The 16,818-nt window shown below is 38.4% G+C and overlaps 2 protein-coding genes across 6 annotated transcripts in view; one reads left to right on the forward strand and one right to left on the reverse strand.

The window, feature by feature from the left end:
• LOC129891416 (uncharacterized) overlaps positions 1-3,172 on the forward strand; it is a 32,003-nt gene extending 28,831 nt beyond the window's left edge. For 4 of the 5 annotated variants that reach the window (XM_055966774.1, XM_055966775.1, XM_055966773.1 and 1 more), the window contains exons 5-8: positions 39-1,985; positions 2,268-2,395; positions 2,501-2,549; positions 3,145-3,172. In XM_055966774.1, the coding sequence (XP_055822749.1) occupies positions 39-1,412 (1,374 nt within the window). In that variant the 3' untranslated portion in view covers positions 1,413-1,985; positions 2,268-2,395; positions 2,501-2,549; positions 3,145-3,172. The remainder of the gene's footprint in view (positions 1-38; positions 1,986-2,267; positions 2,396-2,500; positions 2,550-3,144) is intronic. The other variant, XM_055966777.1, reaches the window with a different exon arrangement.
• Positions 3,173-5,152: 1,980 nt separating this feature from the next.
• LOC129891420 (uncharacterized) lies at positions 5,153-16,531 on the reverse strand. Its single transcript, XM_055966782.1, has 3 exons — positions 15,950-16,531; positions 8,841-9,025; positions 5,153-6,010 (listed from the first exon to the last, which is right to left on the reverse strand). Exons 1-3 carry the CDS (start codon positions 16,482-16,484, stop codon positions 5,495-5,497), a joined length of 1,236 nt encoding a protein of 411 aa, XP_055822757.1. The 5' UTR covers positions 16,485-16,531; the 3' UTR covers positions 5,153-5,494.
• Positions 16,532-16,818: the final 287 nt, after the last annotated feature.

Genomic DNA, 16,818 nt, shown 5'->3' on the forward strand with positions numbered 1-16,818 from the left:
AAATGTTCCCCTGCTTAAGGTAGTGTTGTCTTCATTAGGTTGCAAGAGAATATTTAAAAGGTGATAGAGTCGGGTTTGCAAACCTCTCTCCAGGTGTTGATATTTATCTTTGTCCCCCGAGCAATGCAATTATCACTATTCTTGCAAAATATGGTTTCTTCAAGGGAATGGCAGCTGTCGAAGGGAACTCTGAGTTGATGATTGGTTGTGTTGTATGGAGGAAAAATCGAACGACTTTGACTTCTGTTCTTAAAAAATCTGAGGAAAAGGCTAATTCTTTGCAGGAGCAGCTTCAAAAGTCTCCATCTGATTCTTCTATGTTGCAAGGTGGGGGACAAGGTTCTTTATCTGTGCCATCAGTTGAGAACTCAAACACATCTGCCCCACTCAGCTCTTTCGCAAATCTTGAACAAGCAAATGTCACTGGTGGCAAGAGTGTTGGTATTGATTCCGCAAGCAGGACAGCCTTTACAGCTTCAGGTGTGAAGTCACCCCCTTTTCAGCAAAAAGAATCTGAACTTTCCAGTTCGCATCTTTGGGGATCTAAAGGGCACTTGTCGAGCAGTGAAGCTTCTTGTGCCAACCAGTCAAATGATGAACCACCCAAGGAAAGCACGAACCTCCCAAAACCTGTAACATCATTGCTGCCCAATGCATCAAAACGAAAAATGGCATTTTCAGATGATGATGATCTCCCTGAGTTTGACTTTAGAACTGCTAGTGGAATATCTTCAAGTTCCCATTGTTCCGATGGATCCATTCTTGGCAATAGGCTTCAACTTTCTGGAAGTAGACTTTTAGATATGTCTAAACAGCCCACCAGACCTGTGGCACCTTCAGTTTGCATGAGTATTCCTAGGTCAGTAATATCGGTCAGTAAAGAGATGCCCCTAGCTAGAAATGTTAATGACCATAGTCAACTGGCCACTGCTTCTAGGCAAATGGAAGAAAAACATAACAGCCAAAGTCATGCTATTCCAGTGACAGTTACTGTTTTTGCATCTGGTTCACCGATGGTTCCGTTTAATAGCTCGGGTAAGAAGAACTTATTTTGTGATGATGATATGCCTGAATGGTTGCCACCATATGCTCAGAATGAAAGAACAAATGAACCACCAAAAACCTTACTGCCTGAATCTTCAAACTCAGCCTCAAGAACGTTTCCGCCTCTTCCTACAGGATCAGTGTTTCCTTATCCATCATCTGCCACAACCCATACCAGTTTTTCTTCACAACCATCTCCTCTCTATCATCTGCCTGCCAATTCCAAAGTGCCACCTCCCATACCCTCTCAAAATGGTCCTAGTTATTTGACAGGATTCACCTTTAATCCAGTTCCAAGGCCAGAGTCTGGTTCCCTTGCTGCTGCAAGCTTATTGCAGCCTGCTGATAAAAGAGTAAGGAGGTCTTGATACTAGCTCGTAAACTCAATCAACAGTAAAATGATTCTTCGATAATTGTTCAGCGACATTCTGAAACCGTAAATATGCATGGACAGCTGGTCAGGTTCATGGATAGCAGAGTAAACTGAGAGAGTCTATAGTTGGTTTTCTTTTCTTCTTTTTCCTTCATGTGAAGTAGTGTTCCGACAGTAACAGTCAAGCAGAGGACAATTGTTGTGAACGGGCTTTTCTGCATCTTATACTTGATTCGTTTAGTGACTTAATTAGCTGTGTTATTGATTTTCTTAATCTCCCCCCCTCCCCCCCCCCCCCCCGGGCATATTATTCATATCTTATTGGTGTTGTAGATGGTTAATGTGCTTAATAGTAATAGTATTGGTGTGTAAGAAACTTGAAACAAGTAGTGGTTGTCTTGTTCACCTGCCACTCCTATTGACTTGTTTTCCATGACTAGTGAGGATATATGTTGTTCGAACTCTTCAAAAATGTCGACGGGCGCATGTCGGATCCTCCAAAAGTAGTGCATTTTTGGAGGATATGACACTGGTGCGGCAACAATTGTGGAGAGTTCGGGCAACGGAGGTGAGGATTTTATTCAATTCACATGATAATTAAACAAAATTGTGTCCTGTTTCCAAAGCCAAGTGATCATATGTGCATTTCCTTGTGCATCTAGGTGTGCCTAGTATATTTCCACTAAAGGCAGCATGAAAATCACCTATATTGTAATCTGTACGAGGAAGGACAACTAAGGAACTATGCTACTATTGGCACCCCAAACTAAAAACTACAACTATGTATTATGAGATAATGGCTATTCAATTAGCTGTTGAAATATGTGTGCCTCATTGATTGTTGATGTAGGTTTAGAATGCTCCACTAATTGATCAAGGGCTGGCAAGTTGGCAGCAAGCACTTCCTCCCCTCTGTGTGGAAAAAAGCTTGTCGGTGCTGGCACATGTGGCAGCGCCTCTGGAGCCGTCATTCTTTAGGTGCATTTGCTTTAGCTTGACTGTTCCTTCGACTCGATCTTTAATTGAAGTAGCATTCTGAAAACTCTTTCAGAAATTCAGCTAATGATTCGATGATCCCTATAGGACGTGGTCAGAATTACTTATTAGGGGCAGACAAACCGATAAAGCACAGGTAAGATTCTCAATCAACAAGGTCAAAATGTAATATGTTGTTTATGCAGCTATTGGGCGTATGATTATTTGAACTTGGTTAATGCACTAAGTTTCCGTCCCTTGAGATTCATTTTGTTTCCTTTATTGAAAAGAAAAATCTAACATAAAAACTGTGCAATATCAATGCAATGTTTAGTTTTGGTAAGTAAGTGTTGCCTTATAAATAGAACATTCGGTTTTCGAGATAACATAAAATGATACATGCATACTTATGCAAGAATTTCTGTATTATCTTGTATGTTATACATTATAGAATATGTAATAACAATACATGGAAAAAAGGATATGTGACTATATATAGATACGTGCTCGCATGTACTTATTTAGTTCAGCATAAAAGAAAGAGAAACCACTTGAGGAAAAAGATTTCTTTGGACAAAAAACACATGACTCTCTTGCCTGCATTTTGATGGTGCAAAACTTCTTGCCTGCATTTTGATGGTGCAAAAACTTTCTTTCTTGTTGGTGAGAAGTCCTTTGAATTAATAGTTCTACGAAGGCCATAATTACTTGTTTTTTTTCTTAATCGAGTGTGGCCATCGATTCACAAGCAGGTTAAAAATCGTTGATGAGAATCTCCGATGGATATGTGAGCTCTCGAATCAACTTCAGATTGCAAGGTAACATACGCAGAAGATGGGGAAGGAAAATTCATGAGTATGTCTACAAAGTATCCAAAACTTCAAGTATGATCACTTTGTAAGGATCGAATCATGGTGAGAAGATGAGAATTGAGTTATGATTGATGAAAGTCTGGTATGTAATAAGTAGTTAAAAGAGTCAATCGACTTTCATCGCCCTTTTCTCAAAAAATCCTCAAAGAAAGCAAGTAGCAAGTTAGTCTGCGCAGAGTATAATTTTTCAGTTATTATCCTTTCCTTGTTGAAGGGGAATGGAAATCAAAACGTCCAACATGTATGATCGCTTTGTAAGGATCAAATCATGGTGAGAAGACGATAATTGAGTTATGATTGATGAAAGTCTGGTACAAAAGTGGAAGCCAGACATCCTTCACTGGAGTTTATAAGCCATACTCCAATTGGGAAAGATTACAATTTTGGGAGGAGGTATCTGCAGTCAAGGGTTTATGTAATGATCAATGGGTGGTACAGGGTATTTCAATGTGTGCAGTTAAGAACCTGAAAGATTCAATTGCATACAAGGTCAAGAGCACCATACCTATTTCTCTGTTCATATCAGTAGTCCTGTCCTATGATTTCTGTTACTCCCTGTTGTTTCTTGAGCTTCGGTTATCGCATTGTTTGTCTACTGTTATTTTTTCTTGTTTTCTGAATGCTATGTAATGCTTTCCATATTATTTGCTGTCCACTTTGCTTCTGTATTTTTTTTTTCAAACTGCTTTGATGTGAGTCACTTGAGCCAAATATATTTTAGAAATAACCTCTCTACCTCTACGAGGTAAGGATAAGGTTTGAGTACACTCTACCCTTTCCAATCTCCACCTATGTAATTATATTGCATATGTTCTTGCTGTAAGAAGGTCAAGAGCTATGAGGAGCTTCTCTCTAACTTTATTTAGGACATGGAATTGTTTGAATCCCATAACAAGGAGCTTACTACGTCTGGTTTAGGGGAGAAGAATCTGCTCAAAGCTTCCAGAAATTTAGATTTCTAATCTCTAATGAATGGAATGATACTTTTGGCTCTATAAACCAACTTTCTCCCAAAGGTTATCTTAGATCATAGATCAATTTTGCTGGAAAGTGATGACTAGTCTACAAATCCGTCAAAGTACCTTTTTTTTTTGAGTTTCATACCTGAACTATCAAGTGTTCACTTTTCCTACTTGAAATTTCAGGTATGAAACTCAAACAACTAGGATAGGTATATTCTTTGACCCTTCACTCTATTTTAGATTTAAAACATGTGGCTACAACATGAAGGCTAAATAATTTAAAACTTTGTTAGCTCTCTAGTTATGTATCACTTTGACTATAAATGAGCTGAGACTCTTAATTTTGTAATTTCTATGCATCTCCTTGATACTTTTATGATATCTTACTTCATAAAAAGATAAAATATGAAGAGTACATGCACCAGCAATACTTGAATAAGAGTAGCTAAAAGACCTTTTATTAATTCAATGTTATTTTGAACTTTCTTTTTTTTAAAAAAAAATGGCGAAGAAATTTATGAAACAGCATATCAGTGGACACATGTATTTCAATTTTATGTAGTTCTAGCAACTGATGCATAATTGTTGTATTGTTCTGGAAATCTAGGGTCAAATGAAAAGTTAGAAAAGGAAGAGACTATTTTTCCTTTCTTGGTTTTGGATTTATAGTAATCCTCCTATTCACCTACTTCAACTATTTCCGAACACCTCATGTTTTATCCTTTCGCAGTGTCTAAAGATCCATAGCTTCTTGTACTAATTTCTTCCTAACGTATTACTAATTTTCTTGGCGCAGATATACTTGTTGATACAATGTTAAGGGTATAGTTCTGGACGATAAGCGCAAGAATGCCCAAATAAAAGTTCCTTCTAATGTTTTTGCAAGGCATTAACATTTTGTTTAAAAAAAATAAAATCCAGCCCCATAACTGATTGGGTGAATTCACTAATCTAAACAAATAACAGCATTCTGAAAGAACAGTAATAAATCATGTACAATATAAAGAAAGTGACAATCAAACCAACAAGCAGCAATACCAGTTTCTGCCAATTCTGGCACCAAGGAGGTCAGCTGACATGTGAACTCATGTTAACTGATCTCTCTATTTCTTTCTTTTCTTCCTTTTTTTCTTTTGGGGTTGGGGTGGTGGGGTGGGGTGGGGAGTGGTAGGGGGTTGTTTTGACTTATTTTCAAAGACATCCACAAAAATCTACAAGGTGATAAATTTATAAGAGTACTAGAAGAAACATTTACAGAGTTGGAGGAATCAATTAGCGGCCAAACTGTCTGAATCAACGTCATCAACAGTGAGCCAGTCACTGGATTCCTCACCTTCGGAATCTTTATCCCGGTGACTCGATTGACCAGCCTTCTGCTGACTACCTTGACCTCTAGAGTTCTCATTTAGTTGAATCCATTCATGGGATTCACTAGATGAGGAAACTTTCTTTCTGTGTGTGGGCTTGCTTCCTTGCAGTTTATCTGATATATCGGTATCATCATCCTCAAGATCACTGAAAGAGACGTCGTCCTCATTCTTATCAGCATATGAGGTTGTATCCTTGGTCTTTTCATCTTCTAACTGCTCTTGACGTTTCTCGCCATGCAAACTATCTTTATCTTGAGAGGCATTTTTTGCAGTCTCCGCTGAAATATTTTGTTCCTCCAATTTACTTTCAGACCCGTGCTGTCCACTGACCTTGACATCCTTCTCAGATGCATCAACAGTCTCAGAGTTCTTACTTTGCAACTGCTGCAGAAGTGTCTCCCTTGCTTCAACAATCTACAGCAAAAGTCAAATTAACTTGAAAAAGAAGATCAACAACAACAATTTATGTAATCCTACAAGTGAGGTGTGAGGATGGTAAGATGTATGCAAACCTTAGGTAGAAAGGTTGTTTCCTTGAAAACGATGATCATGTCATCATAAATTTTCGTTCAGAAAAAGTCAACAAAAGAGAACCACGTGCAAATATGAGAAAACGGAAAAACAAATATGACCAAGAAAACTCTACACTCCTCCATAGAACAAACAACCCCCTGGAAAAAAAGTGAGTAAATCATCTCTTATCCCAAATCCATTTGAGATTATATGTGCTATATGTTGGATTAGATGTAAACCGCTGCAACCACCTGAAAAGGCAATAACTTGGGCATTTCAGGGAGGAAGGCTATTGGGTTGAAAAAGTTGATAGATACACAGCCATACAGGGAAGAACATACTTTGAGGATTAGATCTTCACAAGGCAAGCCAGTTGAAGCCTACACTATTATTTACTGAACTCAAGCCAGTTGAAGCCTCCACTGTACTTACAGAACTATCTTTCACAGGTAGTAGACTACATCATTCTTCCCTCAAATCTCAAATGCCAAGACGAGACTTGGATGTAGCCTACATTTTGTACATTTTCCTCAGCATGACTTATACAGATGGCATCGGGTATGTAGGTGTTCTCCAAATTGTCCAAGGTGTAACAACGTTAGTAGAAAACAAACTACTGTTAGATAAAACTACCAGAAGCGACGAACCAAAAGAAATGACTGGACGGTTTAAGCGAAACTCTTTTTTTTAACTCAGTTATTTTAGCTCCAATTTGCGGGAAATTGAAAAACCAACCGAAACAGTCGTTAAGATTTACCACAAAATATTTATTTTAGTTAAACCAATAGACTTGAGCAGTATTCGTAAAAATATTAATCTCTAACCGACCGATAATATTGACCATGTTGGCCCTTTGAAAAAAAAATCCAGATCTAGTGGTCGAGTTTCCACCATTTTTCCTCTCCTCTCTCAAAATTTCCCTCCTTCCCACCCCAACGCCCTAACCCATCAGCACACCACCATCCATAGCCACGACAGCCATTCCCCGCTGCCACCCCCATCTCCCTCACTGCCGCCAGTAGCCACCCCATCCAGGTATTTTTGTTTTCTTTTTTCCTTCTTTAGAGAAATGAGTGCTTCAAATAATTACAAGCAACAAGAAAGGGGTGGGACACAAGCCAAACCCATATTACAACAGATTTAATGCTCTCTCTATACCGTCGTTGGTTTCAGAAGAAGATCAACTTCAAAGTTCGAAGGTTGATGCTCCATTGGTTACAGAATCATGTCAAAACAGAGCAAATTGCCCCTCAGAAGCAGATGTCGAAGCAGACTCTCAGGAAGGGAAACCCAGACTACTTTGCAATCCAACTACGAATCCAGATGACGAGATAATTACTACATTAAACTTTTAATGGATAACTACTTTCATGTAGAAGGAAAATAAAGAGACAATCATCCCTTCAAGTGGAGAACAATTTACTAGAGAATAAGGATCTAATAAGGATAATAGTAAATATGAAAACTAAAGCAATAAAACATTAAATCACTAGTCTGCAATAACATAATCAAGTATATAGCAGACATCATTTCTTATAAGTTTGATGCAAAGGAAAGAGCTAGATATTAGTGAAGTAAGTTGTAGCACTTCCATATGGAGGTGGATTACTCATGAACTCCCTCAGATTACCTCAGGTTTGGACTAGCTCGAGTTAGTCATCATCCCTGCTGGTGCTTCTGGTTTCAAGGATTGGGAATATGTAGTAGGATCATGAATGAGTCTAGAAAGATTCAAACTAAACTTTTGTGGCACTTAAGAGTTTTTGGGGATACTAATGAAGCTCTTATGAAGATAAATCAATAACAGTGTCCATGTTTTCTCAATTCTATATTGGCATCTCTGTAGAGGCAGCACCTCTTTGGTGCCTTTCAATTTTTTTCACGTAACTAAAGCTCCTATGGGACCTGAAATACTCTGGCTAAAATTGACACTGGAACTTTCTAAGTTGCACCCAGATAAATTTCAGCTTCATTCAACTAGTAGCCATAGTTGGAAAACAACAGTATTTCGTTGGCTGACTGTGTAAGGAACATGAGAAATATAAGCCTCAGATTTCTCAGGGTAATCAATTCCATGAAATTAGGTGATTCCTAAGGTTCTAGCAGAATGGTGTAACAAGGAAATAAGATGATCTGAAGTTCTCATCTCTCCCCAACTTCAACCACCATCAAACACCCTTCCCCCACACTCTCACACACAAAAAAAGGAACAACTAGGAGGAGAAAAAATGTTAAATAAATCTAAAAAACTCATCACTTCCGCAATGTCAAGCTTCAGCAAAATACTAACCAAGCTTAGGCCAATAGATGGTATTAAATATTCTCTAGAGGCCATGTAAACCTCCATTCTCTCATTATAGAAACTGCCCGGTTCAGAAGACACAGAAACTAAGAGTACAATTAATTCAACTTCCATCAATGAATTGGATAGTTTGATTGTTCAGTAATTGAGATGTGATGTAGTAGCAGTACTTTAGAGCTACAGTTGGAATGATGGCCCAATCAAAATTGTAATCCTTGAAGCATGTAATTAGAATGATGACCCAATCAAAATTGTAATTCTTTAAGTATGTAAAATGCGGGTCAAGAACATCCCACCAGAGCATACAGTTTTTAATCTACAGGATTGTAGATTTTTCTCAATTTGACAGTCTCCTGTCTGCTCACCATTTATGAAAGAATTGCGGGCAAAACGTCATTCAATATATTAACTTATCAGAGAGAAACTTGCCTCAGGAGTTGACAACAGCTCCAAGTCATTCCCATTCAACCTTGGAAGCAATAAAACAAAATAGATCATCCAAAATTGCCGATCAGATAATTCATGGCAAACCTTCTGCCTCAAGGACTCAAGTCCAGGCACAAACTGCACAATGGATGCCACATGTTCTTTCTGATTATCAGACATGGAAAAATCTGAAGAAAAATTGATAAACGTCAATCAGAGGCTACAAGAAACATGAAGAATAGTTGTGCAACCGAGGCCTAAACAAGGAACTACTCCATTTGATTGACATATAAAGTTTGTGTAAGCATCCAGAAGTGGTACACTGAAAAGAACAAAATGGGAAATTCACTGCTATTTATTCTAGTTATACACTTTCTACATAAATACCTAGATAGCCCCTTAAACTTGGCACATTTTGTAAGTTAAGAAACTTTAACTTAGAGAGTGACCAGATAGACACCTATACTTGCCAAAAAAGTATATTGTAAACACTAATGTCCATAAGATCAAATGGGTGAAATGCACTTGCTAAAGTGAACCAATAATTGGATGACACGTGTAGTTAAGGTAACAAAAACTACAAAAATAAAAAACAATTAGACAAATCCCAGTATCCCACCCCATACCTTCCCCTCTGTTCACAGTCAAGGTGATCTCCTCTGTTTCCTCAAACCCTTCATGTGGATGTCCCCTTCTTCCTTTTTGATTTCCATTCATTTTTTATAGTGGGTGATATTTGTTATTAGGTTCAATTTAGGTTCGAGCTTATTCTTTGTGATGCGGATGATTTTAGTGCAAAATTTCTCCATCACCACCTTCTTGAAACACCGGAAGAAGACAACATTCCGGTGGTGAATCTGTAAAGGACGATGGATTAGTGAACCTTCATTCCTTTATTTTGGTCTAGGTTTCGTTTTTAAGTTTAAAATTCTGTATTTTTGAGATATCTATTGATCTGATTATGAAGTATCTTTGATCTTGCTTTCGATTTTAATAAGGGAGAGGAATTCCTGCTGGAATGGCTAATTTTGCCAACCAGTTATTTGCCAGAGGGGATGACCAAATCTTTTAGGATTTAGCAGATATAAAATAATTTTTTTAAAAAAAACTATCACGCGCTCAAAACTAATTGTGAAATACACAATTTGCCGCATTAGATATTTGTATTTAAAAGACACATTGGGGGCAAGATCACGTATCTGTCTGGTCACTTGCAAAGTTGAAGTGTTTAACTTACAAACATGCCAAGTTTAAGGGGTTATCTAGGTATTTAGCCTATTTTTTTTAAAATAATGTTCTACACTAACGAAGTCTTCTTTAGGAAGTGTGCAGAGCAACATAGAATTGTTCGACAAGTTAATTCCAGATAAATAAAATAGGATTAAAAAAATACTTCAAAATATAGCATCATAGGCGAATTAAAGAACTAAAAGTTGAAGATAACATCCTTCAGAAAGAACTACTCTGAGGAGAACCAATGCTTGCACTACAGTGGACAAAAGAACTGCATTGCACTTTATAATCACTCACAGGATGCCAGTCATTATCAGATGAGCATGAGGCATCAACATAAACAATCATATTAAGAAACCTCATAATGATAAATATTAGATCTTCTGCACCCAAGGGTGTGGCCTAGTGGTCAATGAAGTGAGTTGAGAACCATGAAATCTCAGGTTCAAATCCCAGCAAAAACAAAACCAATAGGTGATTTCTTCCCATCCGTGTCCTAGTCTTGATAGCCAGAGTTACCGGGTACCTGTTGTTGGTCGGAGGTGGCAAGTATCCCGTGGAATCAGTTGAGGTGCGTGCAAACTGGAACTGACAAACAATTATTAAAAAAATATCACCTCTTCCAAATGTGCAGTAACCATCAATTATCTATAACTTTATACCCCACTGGCAATCACAAATCCACTAATTACATTTTAATTATTTTTAGCTTTGATTTCTGCTCTTCTACTTTGCAGGCATAAAGAACTAGCAAACACAGTCTAGCTTGTGTTTTCCCTTTCAGCCTGTCAAGTTTCTGTTTTACATGTTATTTTTATCCACACTAATGAAACCAACAGATTAAAAAAGAGATTCTTAAGGAAAAGAGTCCAGTGCGCATGCAAAAGCCACTTGGTTTGCTGATACATGTGAAAGGTTATGGATTAATAACCCATAAAGATTTTCAACTTAGGAAGTTGTTGCAATGCTACAATCTGCCAACACATTCTGTCAGGTAGACAAGCAAAGTCACTTACCTGATAAATTTCTTAGATCAAAATTAAATATCTTCAGCCCAAAAAATTGGTTAAAAGAAAATATTGGACAGAGAAAAGAAAGCAAAGGTATAGAATTCATAGTCATGATTTGAATTCTATACCATTGATGGGGTCCGGATGGAAGAGGGGTTATAGTCAAAAGTTCACCATCTAATAGTTTAGGTTTTGGTAATTAGCCCAATTCTTTTGATAATTTCCATTTTTCCTTTTCTTGTTTATCTAGAGGATTTATTTTTTTATTTTTTTTTGGGGGGGGGGGGGGAGCAGTTGGCAGCCCCACTATGGCACTGGAATCCCTTAGAATTGCTTAATCATTTTTATATGCGATTAGTTAATGTATAATTTCCCTTACTAACCATATGTGAGTATATGTTATGCCAAGTATATATGCAAATCATCTATATGCCCATCTTGTTTGGGGCTGAGGTATAGTAGTTGTTGTATACAAAGCATTCTATAAAATAAGGTAACGGCAACATCAGGAAGAGACTAAAAACCATACCGCACTTTACCTCTAAAATCATGAACAAAACCATAGGCTTGAAAAAAATGAATACCTTACTATAATACATTCTGTGAAACACACACTCCAAGAGTAAACGAACAACATAATATTGGAAGATAACAACTAATAGCATTGTTCAACTACCAGGATCAAACACCGTCGTCATCATATCAATATAAAGTAAGTCACACGTATTGCAACTCTTGGTGACAATGAAGTGCTATAACATACCAAAGAGAGTGCCCAAATGGACAAATTATATATAACAGGAAATAATTTGCATCCTTTGCCCATTTATCGGCCACTATCAATTTCTATGAGAGGCGTGTCTATTTTAGAGAACCAGTTTGGATTTATGCCGGGACGCTCAACTACAGAAGACATCCATCTTATGAGGAGACTGGTGGAGCAGTATAGAGAGAGGAAGAGGGACTTGCATATGGTATTCATTGACCTAGAAAAGGCTTACGATAAAGTTCCAAAGAGAAATACTATGGACATGTTTGGAGGCTAAAGGTGTACCTGTGGCATACATTAGGGTGATCAAGCACATGTACAAGGGAGCCAAAACCAGGGTAAGGACAGTAGGAGGGGACTCGGAGCACTTTCCAGTGGTGATGGGGTTGCATCAAGGATCAGCTCTTAGTTCGTTTTTATTTGCCTTGGTGATGGATGGATTGACGCGACAAATTCAAGGTGAGGTGCCATGGTGTATGCTTTTCGCGGATGACATAGTCCTGATCGATAAGACTCGTAGCGGAGTTAACGCTAAGTTGGAGGATTGGAGACATACCTTGGAATCTAAAGGGTTGAACTGAGTAGGACCAAGACAAAGTACTTAGAGTACAAGTTCAGTGAGACACCTCAGGAGGTTGACGTAGAAGTTAGACTTGGTGCCCAGGCCATCCAAAAGAGAAGTAGTTGCAAGTATCTTGGGTCTATCATGCAAGGCAGCGGGGAGATTGACGATGATGTCACACATCGTATTGGGGTAGGGTGGATAAAATGGAGGCTCGCCTCCGAAGTGCTATGTGACAAGAAGGTGCCACCAAAACTTAAGGGCAAGTTCTACAGAGTGGTGGTTAGACCGGCTATGCTGTATGGGGCGGAGTGTTGGCCAGTTAAGATTTCTCACGTTCAAAAGATGAAAGTTTCCGAGATGAGAATGTTGAGATGGATAAGTGGGCACACCAGGAGAGACAGGATTAGAAATGAGGCTATTTGGGACAAGGTAGGAGTGGCCTAGGTGGAAGACAAGATGCGGGAAATGCGACTGAGATGGTTTGGGCATGTGAAGAGGAGAGACACAGATGCCCCAGTGCGGAGGTATGAGAGGCTGGCCATGGATGGTTACAGAAGATGTAGGGGTAGGCCGAAGAAGTATTGGGGAGAGGTGATTAGACAGGACATGGCACAGTTACAGCTTACCGAGGACATGACCTTAGATAGGAGGGTGCGGAGGAACCACATTAGGGTAGAAGGCTAGTTCATAGTCTCGTTATTCTTCCCTATTCGTAGGCGCATTAGAGCATTACAATTTCGTGTGCTCTGATTTCTGTTATTTCTGTTATTATTTATTACTCTCTATACTTTGATTACTCTATTTTATTTGTGACGCTTTCGTTATTTGTTTTTCCCATATTGCTTTTAATTTCTTAGCCTTATCTGACATCTTTTTATGCTTTTATTGAGCCGAGGGTCTCCAGGAAACAGCCGTCCTACCTTGGTAGGAGTAAGGTCTCCGTACACTCTACCCTCCCCAGACCCCACATTATGGGATTTCACAGGGTTGTTGTTGTTGTTGTTGTTGTTGTTGTTGTAGTATCAATCTCTATGAGATTCAGAGAACACTTATTTCGTATTGGAATGAAATGGACCTGAACAGAGCAGAACTAATATAGAAGACCATGTAACCAACACCAAATGATTTGTGGATTGAGACATACGTTAATTCCTTTCAGCCAATATCTAGCAAAACAAACACAAAAGATTGTCCCATAGATCATGGATAAGTGGTTGATGCAAGGGAATAACCTGTCAGAATCCTAACTCTTCGTGAGCTCATTTGTTTTACTCATAGTGTGGGGTGTTTACTCAATAGGCTTCTAGCTGGATTACTCGAGTTGCAAGCTGTCACCCAACCAATGTCATTAAAAAGGCACAATCAAAAATTGCTCCATTCTTTTTTGATAATCAAAGGAGGGATGCAACACGAGGACTTCCATGGGGTCACCCATCCTAGTACTACTCTCTCCATACAGCCAAAAATTGCTCCTTTAACAAGCTATAGACCCAAGAGGGTCACCTAGTGGTCAATAAAGTGGGTGCCCTGGGAGACTATGGTTCAAATCAAGGGAAATATTCCAGTGCGCATGCAAAAGCCACTTTGTTTGCTGATACATGTGAAAGGTTATGGATGAATAACTTATCCAGATTGTCAACTTAGGAAGTTGTGGCATTTTACAATCTGCCAACACATTCTGTCAGGTACACACGCAAAGTCACTTACCTGATAAACTTCCTTAGATCAAAACAAAATATCTTCATCCCCAAAATTTCGTTAAAAGAAAACAAATTAGACACAGAAAAGGAAGCAAAGATATAGAATTCATATTCATGATTTGAATTCTATGATGGGGTCTGGATGGAAGAGGGTTGTTGTCATAAGTTCAACATCTAATAGTTTAGGTTTGGTAATTAGCCAAAAAAAATGATAATTTCCATTTTCCTTTTCTTGTTTTATCTAAGGGAGGGAGAGAGAAGGTGGCACTCCCACTATGGGACTGGAATCCCACAGGATTGCTTAATCATTGTTATATGCTTTACTTATGTATATTTCCCTTACTAACCGAATGTGAGTATAAGTAATGCCAAACTTGGTTGCATGCATGATATTTGAAGTATACATGCAAATCATCTATATGCCCATCCTGTTTGGGGCTGAGGTGCAGTAGTTGTGGTTGTTGTATACAAAGTTTTCTATAAAATAAGGTAACGACTAAATAAGGTAACGGCAACACCAGGAAGTGACTAAAAACCATACCAAACTTTTCCTCTTAAATCATTAACAAAACCATAGGCTTGCACCCAAGGGTGTGGTCTAGTGGTCAATAAAGTGGTTGAGAACCCTAAGGTCTCAGGTTCAAAACTCAGCTGAGACAAAAAAAAACACTAAGTGATTCTTCCAATCTGTCCTAGCCTTCGTGGACAGAGTTACCCGGTACCAGTTGCTGGTGGGAGGTGCCAGGTATCCCGTGGAATTAGTCGAGGTGCGCGAAAGTTGGGCCGAACACCACCGTCATCAAAACAAAACATAGGCTTTAAAAAAATGAATACCTTACTATAATACATTCTGTAAAACACACACACACACGACTAATAGCAGTGTTCAACTACCACAGATCAAACTACCATCATTATCATATCAATATAAAGTATGTATCACCTACTGCAACTCTTGGTGACAATGAAGCGCCTATAATATACCAAATGCAGTAACCCCAAATGGCCAAATTATACATAACAGGAAACAATTTGCATCCTTTGCCCGCAAAGATTTTTATCAGACATCTATCAATCTCTATGAGATTCAGAAAACACTTATTTATTATCGGAATGAAATGGACCTGAATAGAGCAAACCTAATATAGAAGATCATGTAACCAACACCAAATGATTTGTGGATTGAGGCATACATGAATTGATTTCAGCCAATATCTACCAAAACAAACACAAAAGATTGTCCCAAAGATCATGGGTAAGTGGTTGCTGCATAGGAATAACCTGTCAGAATCCTAACTCTTCATGAGCTCATTTGTGTCACTCATAGTGGGGATGTTTACCCGCCAGACTTCTAGCTGGATTAGTCAAGTTGCAAGCTGTCACCCAACCAATGCCATTAAAAAAGCAGTCAAAAATTGCTCGTTTCTTTTTTGATAATCAAAGGAGGGATGCAACACAAGGACTTCCAAGGGGTCACCCATTCCCTACAGTCAAAAATTGCTCCTTTAACAAGCAATACCCAAGACTGTCACCTAGTAGTCAATAAAGTGGGTGCCCTTGGAGACTGGTTCAAATCCCATCTTAGACAAAAAGTGTTTTCAATCTGCCTAAGTCTTGGTAGCTACATTTACCCGGGAGCTTCGCTGGGAGGTGGTAAGTATCTAGTGAAAGAGCGGAGGTGGACGCAAGCTAACCAAGACCACCATTATCAATTTATTTATTTTAAAAAAAAAGGGCATTCAGCAAGTGATCACCACTCAAAGAAACTAATCATCAAGTAATATAGTACTCCATAGCACAGTCAGTAAACTAAAACAACATATTTAGGAAATTACCATTGGGTAGAGAGAGAGGAAAATCAGTCCACAACTGAGGCCGCTGTGAGATTGTGCTAACAAAATCCACGACTTCATCCGTAATACCCACAACTTCCTCTTCTTCTTCATCATCATAATCGTCATCTCCATCTTCATCTTCAGCATTTTTACGATTACTTGACTCATCACCAAGCTGTAAAAAATTGGAAGCTAACTTGGAAATTTCTGAAACAGTTTTGTTCGAAGAAAACAAAGATAGACCCGATTTAAAGCTATCTCCAATCTCCACTAAATCGCTCTTAATTCCACTAAATTTTTCAGTTGACGATTCTTGCTCCGACTGAGTCGGAGATGTCGGAGCAAGAAAGGCGGCGACACCGCGGAGATGCTGTGAGAAAGTCTGAGAAATGGCTGAGAAATCTTCCTTTATGCCGGATGAATTGGGATCGGAACCCTTCGCCTCCGGCGATGAGGGTTTTTCACTGCCGGCACCGTCGTCGTTGTCATCGAATTTGAAAGGATTTGTAAGAGGAAGAGAAAACCAAGATGACATTTTTTCTTCTTTTCTTCAATCTGCTCTCTCTCTCTCTTATTTTCTTTTTCCCCCTTTAAAACTTTTTATTTTCTTTATAATTTTTCCTTAAAAAAATAAAAAAGTGATAAAATAAACTTTTATTGTGCACGAAATTTGGAGAAGAATCGAACTACAAGAGTATCTTATCTCACATTTCTACAAGAAATTATTTTCAAAGCTCGAATCAGTGATCTTATGATCACATGAGAATAACTTTATCAGTTAAAGAAATGATCATAAACATAAATATAGATTGCTAAGTTTAAAAATATAATTATAGGCCGCTAAGTTTCATAATTAAATAAAATTTCAA

The sequence above is a fragment of the Solanum dulcamara genome, chromosome 6 (assembly GCF_947179165.1).
Source record: "Solanum dulcamara chromosome 6, daSolDulc1.2, whole genome shotgun sequence".
NCBI classification, from domain to species: Eukaryota; Viridiplantae; Streptophyta; class Magnoliopsida; order Solanales; family Solanaceae; genus Solanum; species Solanum dulcamara.

Excerpts from the sequence above, each read along its gene's own strand:
- LOC129891420 (XM_055966782.1), bottom strand. The coding sequence starts at position 16,484 with ATGTCATCTTGGTTTTCTCTTCCTCTTACAAATCCTTTCAAATTCGAT. Across the intron at positions 9,026-15,949 it reads TCCTCTCTCTCTACCCAATG|ATTTTTCCATGTCTGATAAT; the intron begins GTAATTTCCTAA and ends ATTTTTCTTCAG. Across the intron at positions 6,011-8,840 it reads AGCTGTTGTCAACTCCTGAG|ATTGTTGAAGCAAGGGAGAC; the intron begins GCAAGTTTCTCT and ends CTTTTGCTGTAG.